The sequence below is a fragment of the Lagenorhynchus albirostris genome, chromosome 3 (assembly GCF_949774975.1).
Source record: "Lagenorhynchus albirostris chromosome 3, mLagAlb1.1, whole genome shotgun sequence".
Taxonomy (NCBI): domain Eukaryota; kingdom Metazoa; phylum Chordata; class Mammalia; order Artiodactyla; family Delphinidae; genus Lagenorhynchus; species Lagenorhynchus albirostris.
In genome coordinates, this window is record NC_083097.1 from 52409311 (window position 1) to 52421172 (window position 11862).

The 11862-nt window shown below is 37.2% G+C and overlaps 1 protein-coding gene across 7 annotated transcripts in view; it reads left to right on the forward strand.

The window, feature by feature from the left end:
- SREK1 (splicing regulatory glutamic acid and lysine rich protein 1) overlaps window positions 1-11636 on the forward strand; it is a 53350-nt gene extending 41714 nt beyond the window's left edge. For 6 of the 7 annotated variants that reach the window (XM_060143034.1, XM_060143036.1, XM_060143038.1 and 3 more), the window contains 2 exons: window positions 8052-8196; window positions 9281-11636. In XM_060143034.1, coding sequence (XP_059999017.1) covers window positions 8052-8196; window positions 9281-9430 — 295 coding nt within the window. In that variant the 3' untranslated portion in view covers window positions 9431-11636. The remainder of the gene's footprint in view (window positions 1-8051; window positions 8197-9280) is intronic. The other variant, XM_060143035.1, reaches the window with a different exon arrangement.
- Window positions 11637-11862: the final 226 nt, after the last annotated feature.

The window sequence follows — 11862 nt, forward strand, 5'->3', positions numbered from 1 at the left end:
ATTTCTCTTTCTGATTTTTCATTGTTGGTGTATAGGAATGCCAGAGATTTCTGTGCATTAATTTTGTATCCTGCAACCTTACCAAATTCATTGATTAGTTCTGGTAGTTTTCTGGGGGCATCTTTAGGATTTTCTGTATATAGTGTCATGTCATCAGCAAACAGTGACAGTTTTTATTCTTCTTTTCCAATTTGTATTCCTTTTATTTCTTTTTCTTCTCTGATTGCCGTGGCTAGGACTTCCAAAACTATGTCGAATAAGAGTAGCGAGAGTGTACATCCTTGTCTTGTTCCTGGTCTTAGTGGAAATGCTTTCAGTTTTTCACCATTGAGTATGATGCTTGCTGTGGGTTTGTGATAGGTGGCCTTTACTATGTTGAGGTAGGTTCCCTGTATGTCCATTTTCTGGAGAGTTTTTATCATAAATGGGTGTTGAATTTTGTCAAAAGCTTTTTCTGCATCTACTGAGATGATCATACAGTTTTTATTCCTTAATTTGTTAATGTGGTGTATCATATTGATTGATTCACGTATATTGAAGGATCCTTGCATCCCTTGGATAAATCCCACTTGATCATGGTGTATGATCCTTTTAATGTGTTGCTGGCTTCTGTTTGCTAGTATTTTGTTCAGGTTTTTTGCATGTATGTTCATCAGTGATATTGGTCTATAATTTTATTGTTTTGTGATACCTTTTTCTGGTTTTGGTATCAGGGTGATGATGGCTTTGTAGAATGAATTTGGGAGTGTTTCTCCCTCTGCACTTTTTTGGAAGAGTTTGAGAAGGATCAGTGTTAACTCTTCTCTAAGTGTTTGATAGAACTCGCCTGTGAAGCCATCTGGACCTGGACTTTTGTTGGAAGATTTTTAATTACAGTTTCAATTTCATTACTTGTGATAGGTCTGTTTATATTTTCTAATTTTTCCTGGTTCAGTCTTGGAAAATTGTTCGTTTCCAAGAATTTGTCCATTTCTTTGTGGTTGTCCATTTCGTTGGCATACAGTTGTTTGTAGTAGTCTTTATAATCCTTTGTATTTCTGCAGCATCATTGTGTTTCTCCTTTTTCATTTCTAATTTCATTGATTTGTGTCCTCTTTTTTTTTTCTTGATGAGTGTCGCTAAGGGTTTATCAATTTTGTTTATCTTCTCAAAAAACCAGCTTTTGGTTTTATTGATCTTTGCTATTGTTTTCTTCGTTTCTATTTCATTTATTTCTGCACTTTTCTTATGATTTCTTTCCTTCTGCTGACTTTGGGTTTTCTTTCTTCTACTTTCTCTAGTTGTTTTAAGTGTAGGGTTAGATTGTTTGAGATTTTTCTTGTTTCTTGAGGTGAGATTGTATTGCTATATACTTCCCTCTTAAAATTGCTTTTGCTGTGTCCCATAGGTTTTGGGTCATCGTGATTTCGTTGTAATTTGTTTCTATGTAGTTTTTGATTTCTTCAGTGATCTCTTGGTTATTTAGTAGCGCACTGTTTAGCCTCCATGTATTTGTGTTTTTTACAGTTTTTTTTCCTGTAATTGATTTCCAGTCTCATAGCCTGTGGTCAGAAGAGATGCTTGGTAGGATTTCAGTTTTCTTAAATGTTCTGAGGCTTGATTTGTGACCCAAAATGTGATCTATCCTGGAGACTGTTCCATGTGCAATTGAGAAGAAAGTGAATTCTGCCACTTTGGGGTGGAATGTTCTATAAATATCAATTAGATCTATGTGGTTTATTGTGTCATTTAAAGCGTGTGTTTCCTTATTTATTTTCTGTTTGGATGATCTGTCCATTAGTGTAAGTGGGGTGTTAAAGTCCCCTACTGTTATTGTGTTCCTGTCGATTTCTCCTTTCATGGTTGTTAGCATTTGCCTCATGTATTGAGGTGCTCCTCTGTTGGGTGCATAAACATTTATAATTGTTATATCTTCTTCTTGGATTGATCCTTTGATCATTATGTAGTGTCCCTCCTTATCTCTGTAATAATCTTTATTTTAAAGTTTATTTTATCTGATGCGAGTATTGCTACTCCAACTTTCTTTTGATTTCCATTTGCATGGAATATCTGTTTTCATCCCTTCACTTTCATTCTGTATGTGTCCCTAGGTCTGAAGTATGTCTCTTATAGACAGCATATATACGGGTCATGTTTTTGCATCATCCAGTCTGTGTCTTTTGGTTAGGTCATTTTAATCCATTTACATTCAAGGTTATAATGGATATGTATGTTCCTTTTACCGTTTTCTTAATTGTTTTGGGTTTGTTTTTGTGGGTCTTTTTCTTCTCTTATGTTTCCCACTTAGAGAAGTTTCTTTAGCATTTGTTGTAAAGCTGGTTTGGTGGTGCTGAATTCTCTCAGCTTTTGCTTGTCTGTAAAGGTTTTAATTTCTCCATCGAATCTGAATGAGATACTTGCTGGGTAGAGTAATCTTGGTTGTAGGTTTTTCTCTTTCATCACTTTAAGTATATCCTGCCACTCCCTTTGGCCTGCACAGTTTCTCCTGCAAAATCAGCTGATAACCTTATGGGGATTCCTTTGTATGTTATTTTTTGTTTTTCCCTTGCTGCTTTTAATATTTTTTCTTTGAATTTAATTTTTGTTAGTTTGAGTAATATGTGTCTTGATGTGTTTTTCCTTGGGTTTATCCTGTATGGGACTCTCTGTGCTTCCTGGACTTGGGTGACTATTTCCATTCCCATGTTAGGGAAGTTTTCCATTATAATCTCTTAAAATATTTTCTCAGACCCTTTCTTTCTTTCTTCTTCTTCTGGGACGCCTGTAATTCAAATGTTGATGTGTTTAGTGTTGTCCCAGAGGTCTCTGAGATTGTCTTCACTTCTTTTCATTCTTTTTTCTTTATTTTCCTCCTCAGCAGTTATTTCCACCATTTTGTCTTCCTACTGTATTCATTCTTCTGCCTCAGTTATTCTGCTATTGATTCCTTCTAGTGTATTTTTCATTTCAGTTACTGTGTTGTTCATCTCTGTTTGTTCTTTAGTTCTTCTAGGTCTTTGTTAAACAATTTTTGTATTTTCTCAGTCCGTGCCTCCATTCTATTTCCAAGATTCTGGATCATCTTTACTCTCATTACTCTGAATTCTTTTTCAGGTATATTGCCTATTTCCTCTTCATTTATTTTGTCTTGTAGGTTTTTACCTTGCTCCTTCATCTGTGACATATTTTTTTGCCATCTCATTTTTTTTATGAGTGTGATTGTATTCCTGTCATACTGGTTGTTTGGCCTGAGGCTTCCAACACTCGAGTTCGTAGGCTATTGGGTAGAGCTGGGTCTTGGTGCTGAGATGAGGAACCCCATGAGACCTCACTCTGATGAATATTCCCTGGGGTCTGAGATTCTGTTAGTGCAGTGGTTCGGACTCGGAGCTCCCACCACAGGAGCTTTGGCCTGACCCCGGGCTCGTGGACCAAGATCCTGCACGCTGCCTGCGGTGCCCAAAAAATAAGAATAAATATAACAAAAAATAAAACTAGACTAGGAAACTAACAGATATGTTTGGAAGAATATAAAAATAAAAATACAGATGAATCAACAACTGGAAGGTACATCAGTACCACAATAGTAAAAAAGGGGGAGGAGGGAAAAGAAAAAGAAAAAAAGGCGGGGGAGAGAGGTCTTGGCTGTGGAGGGTGGGGCCTAAGCAAAGGCGAGGTTTGGGTGGTGGGCGGGGCCAATGCTCAGGACCCCCAGGGCTGGAAGAGGCCCGGGGGGCTGTGGAGAGCTGGCTTTTAGGCCCAAGGAACAGAAGGGGCCCAGGAGTGCCCCCACCCCTGGTCTCAGAGGGCAGGGAACCTCACCTGGGAGCCCAGCAGGCTTCCTGGGCTCGAGTGGGCAGGGCAAACACCCTCCTCTCCTTTCCTGCTCCTCCAGTCTGGGAGGGCCCCTCCCGCCTGCCTCTCCTGATGTCCCCAGCCTCCCTCCTATGCCCCCAAGGACCCATGCGTCCTGGAGGGGGTTTTGGAGGACAGGATTGGCCTGGGAGCTCAGTAGGCTCCCCGGGCCTGAGTGGGCGTGGCAGTCATCTGCTGCTTCCGGAGGGCTCCACCTTGCTGCCTCTCCTGATCTCCCGGCCTCCCTCCTATGCCCCCAGGACCCAAACTGCTTGGAGGGGGCTTTGGAGGGGAGGCACCAGCCTGGGAGCTCTGCAGGCTCCGTGGCCCGAGTGGGCCAGGCGATCACCCTCCATCCTCTTCTGCTCTTTCTGGAGGGTCCCTCCCCCCTGCCTCTCCTCATCTCCCCCGCCTCAGGGATGTCGATCCTGTCTGCCCTCCTCTTCTCCTCCCCCCTCAGTCCCCCCACATCCTACCGGTTCACTTTGGGGTTCCCCCCGTCTCCTTAGGCATCAGAGTCCCCCACCAGTGGCTGGCAGGCGCCCTCTGAGTTATTTTTTAAATTGAGGAGTAGTTTATGTAAAATAAAATTCACCCTCAGTGCATTTCAGTGATTTTTAGTAATTTTCATCGCATTTTTCTTAAGAGTTCACAGGGTTTTTTTGTTTGTTTGTTTTTGCGGTATGCGGGCCTCTCCCGTTGTGGAGCACAGGCTCCGGACGCGCAGGCTCAGTGGCCATGGCTCACAGGCCCAGCCGCTCCGCGGCATGTGGGATCCTCCCGAACCAGGGCACGAACCCGTGTCCCCTGCATCGGCAGGCGGACTCTCAACCACTGCGCGACCAGGGAAGCCCAAGAGTTCACAGTTCTGTGTAACCATCGCTGCTACTTAGTTCCAGAACATTTTTTGTCACTTTGAAAGAAAGCCTGTACCCATTAGCAGTTACTCCCCATGGCTCCTTACAGCTACGAATCTACTTACTGTCTCTGTGGATTTGCTTGTTATGGACATTTCATATAGAGTCATATAACATTTGTGGCCTTTTTTTTTTCCCTAATATTTATTTATTTATTTGGTTGCACTAGGTCTTAGTTGCGGGAGGTGGGCTCCTTAATTGCGGCTCCAGGGTTCCTTAGTTGCAGCTCACCAGCTCCTTAGTTGTGGCATGCGAAATCGTAGTTGCAGCGTGCATGTGGGATCTAGTTCCCTGACCAGGGATCAAACCCGGGCCCCCTGCATTGGGAGCATGGAGTCTTATCCACTGCGCCACCAGGGAAGCCCCTGTGTGGTCTTTTGTATCTGACTTCTTTGACTAAATGTAACATTTTCAAGGTTCATGCATATTGTAGCATTAATCAGTACTTCATTCCTTTTTAGGGGTGAATAATATTCCACTATGGATAAAACCAGGTTTTGTTGTTTAACCATTCATTAGTTGATGGACATTTAGTATTGTTTCCATTTTTTTGCTGTTATAAATAATGCTGCTATGAACATTTGTGTACAAGTTTTGATGTGGACATGTTTTTGTTTCTATACCTAGGAGTTGTAATTGCTGAGTCATATAGTAATCCTCTCTTTATCTTCTTGAGAAACTGCGAAATTGTTTTCTGAAGTGTTTGCATTATTCTGTATTCCCATCGGCAATGTACAAGTGTTCCAGTTTCTCCACATGCTCACTGACACTTGTTATTGTCTGTGTGTAATGATATCTTGTTAAGGTTTTGATTTGCATTTCTCTAATGATTAGTGATATTGGGCATCTTTTCGTGTGGTTATTGACCATTTGTGTATCTACTTCGGAGAAATGTCTATTCTAGTCTTTTGCCCATTTTGAATTAGATAATTTGGTTTTTTGTTAAGTTTTAGTTCTTTATATTCTGGTTGTTAATCCCTTACCAGATAATATGATTTCCATGTATTTTTTTCCTATACTGTGGGTTGTGTTTTCACTTTCTTTGAGTAAGTATCCTTTGATGCACAAAAGTTTTTTAATTTTGATGAATTCGAATTTATCTGTTTTTTTCCTTTCATTGCTTTTTGCTGTCATATCCAAGAAATCATTGCCAAAACCAGTGTCATGAAGATTTTCCCCTGTGTTTTCTTCTAAGGGTTTTACAGTTTTAGTTTATATATTTAGGTCTTTGATCCATTATGAGATAATTTTTACATATGGTGTAAGGTAAGAGTCTAAAACTTCATTCTTTTGCATGTGGATGTCCAGTTTTCCTAGCAACATTTGTTGAAAAGCTTGTCCTTTCCCTATTGAATGGGTCTTGGCACCCTTATCAAAAATCATTTGACCATACATGTGACCATATATTTCTGTCTTTTCCATTGGTCTGTAAGTCTCTCCTTATGCCAGTACTACACTGTTTTGATTACTGTAGTTTTGTAGTAAGTTTTAAAACCAGGGATTGTGTGTCTTCCAATTTTGTTGTTAAAGATTGTTTTGGCTATTTGATGTCCCTGGAGATCCTGTGGTTTTTAGGATGGGTTTTACTTTTTCTGCCAGCAGTGCCAATGGGATTTAGATAGGGATTGCATTGAATTTGTAGATCACTTTGGATACTATTGTTATCTTAACTCTAAGTCTCCTGATCCAAGAACATGGGATGTTTTTCCATTTATTTATGTCTTTATTTCTTTTCAGCAAATTTTTTGCCTTTTTAGTTAAATTTATGCCTAAGAATCTCATTGTTTTTTTTTTTTTTTAAATAAATTTATTTATTTATTTTTGGCTGCTTTGGGTCTTTGTTGCTGCATGTGGGCTTTCTCTAGTTGTGGCGAGCGGGGGGTACTCTTTGTTGTGGTGTGCGAGCTTTTCATTGCAGCAGCTTCTCCTGTTGTGGAGCACGGGTTCTAGAGCTCAGGCTCGGTAGCTGTGGTGCACGGGCTTAGTTGCTCCGTGGCATGTGGGATCTTTTCAGACCAGGGCTCAAACCTGTGTCCCCTGCGTTGGCAGGTGGATTCTTAACCAGTGCACCACCAGGAAGGTCCCAAGAATCTCATTCTTTTTGATGTAGTTGTTTCCTTGGCTTTAAGAGTTGTATATAAAGATATACGTACATAAATAATGTAGCAAATGTATTTTTCTTTTGAATATGCTAATAGTGGTTTTTGTTTTGTTTTTTTGCTTTGCAAAAGTTTATGTAGGCATACTAATGAATCTTTTATTTTATCGTACCTGGAATTTTATTTATGGCTAAAAAAATCTTCCCCTTCACTCAAGTTAGAAAGAAATTTATTCATGTTTTCTTCTAGTACTTGTATTGTTTCATGTAAAAAATTTAGGTCTCTAATCCATTTGGATTTATTTATTTATTTATGTGAATGAGATATGGACCCAGTTTTGTCTGTTTCCAAATAATAATCCAGTTGTCCCCAAGTCTTTTATTTATAAAAGACAAACTTTGCCCCAGTGATTTGAGATGCCACCCCTTTGTTTTATTGAATTTTCATAGGTACTTGGGTCTGTTTCCTAAGTGTTTTTATTTGTTCCCCTGGTCTTTGTGTTTATTTGTAAAATATTCATAATTAAGACAAAAAGGTTTAGAATTCCATATTAAGGCTAATTATTTTTAATAGAAGGTGTCTGTTATGCTTCTGATAGGAAATGCATCGTTTTTTTCCCTCTAATTTTAAGGATATGTAATTTTTACAAATGGAACTTCTTCATTCCATCTTCTGCTTAATGTTTGCTCTTGAATTGGTGGATGGGCCTTTTTTGTAATTGTGAATGAGAGGGGAGGGCACATGGCATAATTGGTTATTTGAAGTTCCATGTTTTCCTAGAAGTCATTCAGCCTTACCTGAGAGCCATATCTGATTCTTTATCATTTTTATTCTTTTCTGTTTATTCATTTTTTACTTTGAAAAGATGGGTAAAAAAATATTATATATTTTGTTTTGTTTTGTCCTGATTACAGTAGATAAATAAACCTTGAATGTTTCAAAACTAAGAAATTGATAATACAGAATTGTGTTTTATGTGAACACTTGGTGGCCTCTGAGGTAATGACTTGTGTGTCAAAAAAATTAACTGGGTGTGGGGTGGAGTTAGGTGGGCTACAGGACTCATTTATGTTATTTGGTCCACCAGGTTACTGATACGCTTGTTTACAGTGCATTAATGTTAGGTAAGAATATTTTGTCAACATTATAGTGGGTGTTTACTGTTTTAGAAGTTAATGACATATTATTAATATTCTTATAGCAGAAATAAGAAGGATAAAAAGAGAGAAAAAGAAAGGGACCACATCAGTGAAAGAAGAGAGAGAGAACGTTCAGCCTCTACAAGAAAGAGTTGTAATGACAGAGATGGGAAGGAAAAGGTGGAGAAGAACAATACTTCACTTAAAGTAAGAAAGTCGTTCAGTGTTTAGGGCTTGAATAATTAATTTTTGAGATTGTTCTTTATTGCATAGAGGTAATTTTATACTACCAGTGCCTTGTATGTTTTTGGTGCTATTTGTTAAATTGGTAGTTTTTTAACCTAATTTTTGAAGATAACTAATTAATGTAATGTTTACTAGTGTAAACAATTGCATTCCTTATTTTAGAGAATCACAGAATGGCATACAATAAAAATTTTAACTATGTACTGGAATATTTTTACTTGTTGCCATTTTCCTCACTATATTTGTTTTAGCAAATTTGACAGGTGATGTTTTCATTGGTTTTGTAATATATACCAAAGTTAGGTTTGTTGAATTAGAGTAATTAATGGAAAACCAAATTCCACCAGGTAAGGGTTTTTGTTTTGTTTTCCTCCATTTATTTTTTTTGATAAAATATTTTAAGTACTTGTGAATTAGGTTAATTCCCTTATTATACTGGTAAGTATATTTGTGTTTGGAAATCAGTTATGAGTTCTGAAGCTTTTATCTTACAGTCTTATTTATTCCCATACTGATAGAGGTTTATCATCATTGTAAGTAACATTGATAATATCTCCTGAGCACTTAATACATTCCAGGCACTGTTCCACATGTTCTCATTTAATTCTCCGTTAAGTTGAGAGCTGAATTTGGACTGTTCTTAAACAGTCTTTGGTAGGAGGAATAGTGATTTCCTTTTCTACATTCCCTTGTTTTTGCTTCTTTGGTATCCAGATTACAAATCTGTCCTGGCATCTATGGGAACTGTTTTACTTTCAGCCGATCAGTTCCACCTTTCAAGTCAGTCAGCAACGTTTGTTGAATTCTTTCCTAGAGTTTCTATTTACCTATTTTGTTCTAACTTAATCTCCATAGATTGTCCTATCTTTTATTAGAAGTACAAAGGACATATTGATACGTTTGTATATACTATTTATATGAAGATGTAATGAGAGATAATACCCAGTTTGACTAATTCACAAAAGATAGTTTTAGCCAGAACTAGATGTAGTAGCAGACAAGTCTTGAGAAAAATATTAAATGTATACCTAAATATTCATTGTAGGAGAAGGAGCACAATAAAGAACCAGATTCAAGTGTGGGAAAAGAAGTAGATGACAAGGATGCACAAAGGACTGAGGAAAACAAAGTACAGCAAAATGGGAATTGTCAACCAAATGAAGAAAACCTCTCTACCAAAACAGAAGCAGTATAGGACCTACAAATGCACCTCTAAACACACGCTGGAATAGAATCCAAAGCTTTGAATTCTCTCAACAAGATGTTAAACAGTGAAGAAATCCAGTGGAGCATAAAGATATGAGCTAACAGCTTTTTTAGTTGTTAGGTGACTTTGTGGCCATCTTGTTACTGAGTAAGAAAATAAAGCATGGACATCGTGAAAATAACAGGTGTTACCCAAACTCCTCATCTTCTAAAAGCTGTGCATTTCCATGGTGGCTGACACACTTGTCATGTGGTTTGTTAAGTGTTTGCGAAGAACCATTAAAATAAATGGGACATTAAAGATCTAAATTTGTACTATCCATTAAAGACTGGAGATAAGCATTGGAGGCTCTTTTAAAAAATGCTAGTAACTGATTTTGTATTGTTTTACTTTTTTTTTAATTTCAATATATTACAGATTGATGATGTGCTTGAAATTGGTGCAAATATATACACACCCTTGTAAGTGCGGAGTATGTAAGAAGTTTTAACATTGACTTCACAGGATTTACAGTGATTGTGTTAAATTCTCACTATTGTGTTTTCTTTTGCTCACTGTTTAGGACAGCAGTTTTTCTTTAAAATAGTTTTACAGATTAAAGTTGCTTACATGAGTGGATTAAAAACCAGCTGACAATGCATGCTACTGTTCTTTTTCAAAAGGAAGAACAACTGTGTTGAATACTAATAATATATTAGTATTCAGTGTTCAGAATCATTGGGTCTTCCCACAAAATAACCATTTCTTTTTGAACTCTTTTGACATTTCCAAGCTTATTATGAACAGTATCACAGTGTGTGTTGTCAGTTGTAGGTGGCAAAGGTGCCATTTATAATAAGAAAACTGGGTTTTCAAAATGGGCTATGGGAGCACAAGCTGAAGCTTTAGTGCCTTCTACAATGTGGTATACTGTTTTCTAGAATTTTATATGGACTAGTCATTCTCAATTCATATGGAGTTTAGATGGATATTCCATTCCCTCCCATAGAGAAGTGTGAAAGTGGTATGTCAGAAGAGCTTCTTACTTGGTTCACTTAATATGAGAGGGAAGTCTGTTTTCAAGAATGACTTTAGAGCTTAAAACAGCAATGCAGTTTTGGGACCATCAGTTTCATACTGTGATAATTGAAAATGAAGCAGCATGTTCTTATTTTACTTAAAGCAGAACGCTTTAGTTGTCTACATTGGATGGCCTTAATTATTACCTCTCAATCATCTTCTCATAAATGATGTGCAGAAATTGTACTTAAAGGAGAACATATGAGTTTGTCTTATGTGTAAGGATGTGTTTACTTAAGCTTAAAATATAGGTCATCCGACATTGTTAGGCACACTTTTTGCAGAAAGTATGCAAGTAGTAAAATGACAACATTGCTAATATTTTCCCCCAGAACACAACTCATAGTTTCAGAACTCTTTTCATTGTATTTCCAAAAGTTATACCTTTTAATTAGCATGTTATTTAAAAAATCAAGTATAATTAGTTTAATGCAGTCTAATACAATCAAATTACTCAGTTGCCTTACCTCATGGGAAGAGTTACTTATAGATTTAAAAAGCTGAGTAGCACATCAGTTACTTGGTTTCAACTTGAGTTTTCTTTTAATGTTAATACTATTGAAATTTAAGTATTTGGTGAAGAATGGAAAGAATTGCCCTTATTGCAAGTAATGAAGCCTGGTTTGATTATGAAGCTGCTTAATTACTCCTCATGTGTTCAGAATTACTGTGTCTTTTTTTCCTTTTTTTCACTGTGTACATTAAAATTTTTGAAAATGCTTTACTATGTAAAGTATAGATGGTCATTTTAATCATTCAACCACATACGGTTGGCTGGTAAACAGCTTATTTTGATATAAGAATGCTTGGGTGTATATGGAAAGATTGTGAAGGAGTGTGTGTGTCTTGCATCAAAGCTTCTTATTTATGATAATGTAAGTAGAATAGAGCAAATGTTGTTTGAATCTTTGTTATTTTTAGTACTGTTTCTCTAATAAAGCTACGTATTTTAGAGGAAGGTATTTGTTCATGCATTTCAAAACAGCATCTTAGGTTTGTCCTGTTCTTGTTTTAGCTGGCATAGAAATTGTTTTGATATGGAGAGTGCATGTTTGTGTGGTGTGTAAAGCCATCATTTAAAGTTTGAGTATTTTCTTGTACTCTGGACTCTATTAAATGTTTTTTATGTTGGTAATTAACATAGTTATTTGGTTCCTGCTGCCAGTTATTTTTCTTGATGAGGTTTATTCATCTTTAAAACAGTCATACTAATCTTAACAGACACTGATTTATAAAAATTGGGCATCAATAGGAATACAAGAGGTCCGGAGAAAGTGAAATCATTTTCTTAAACAGGCTTATGGAAGCAAAGCTTTCTAGGGTCTAGAGGTACTGGAGGGAAGGAGGGAGTGTGTGAGTGT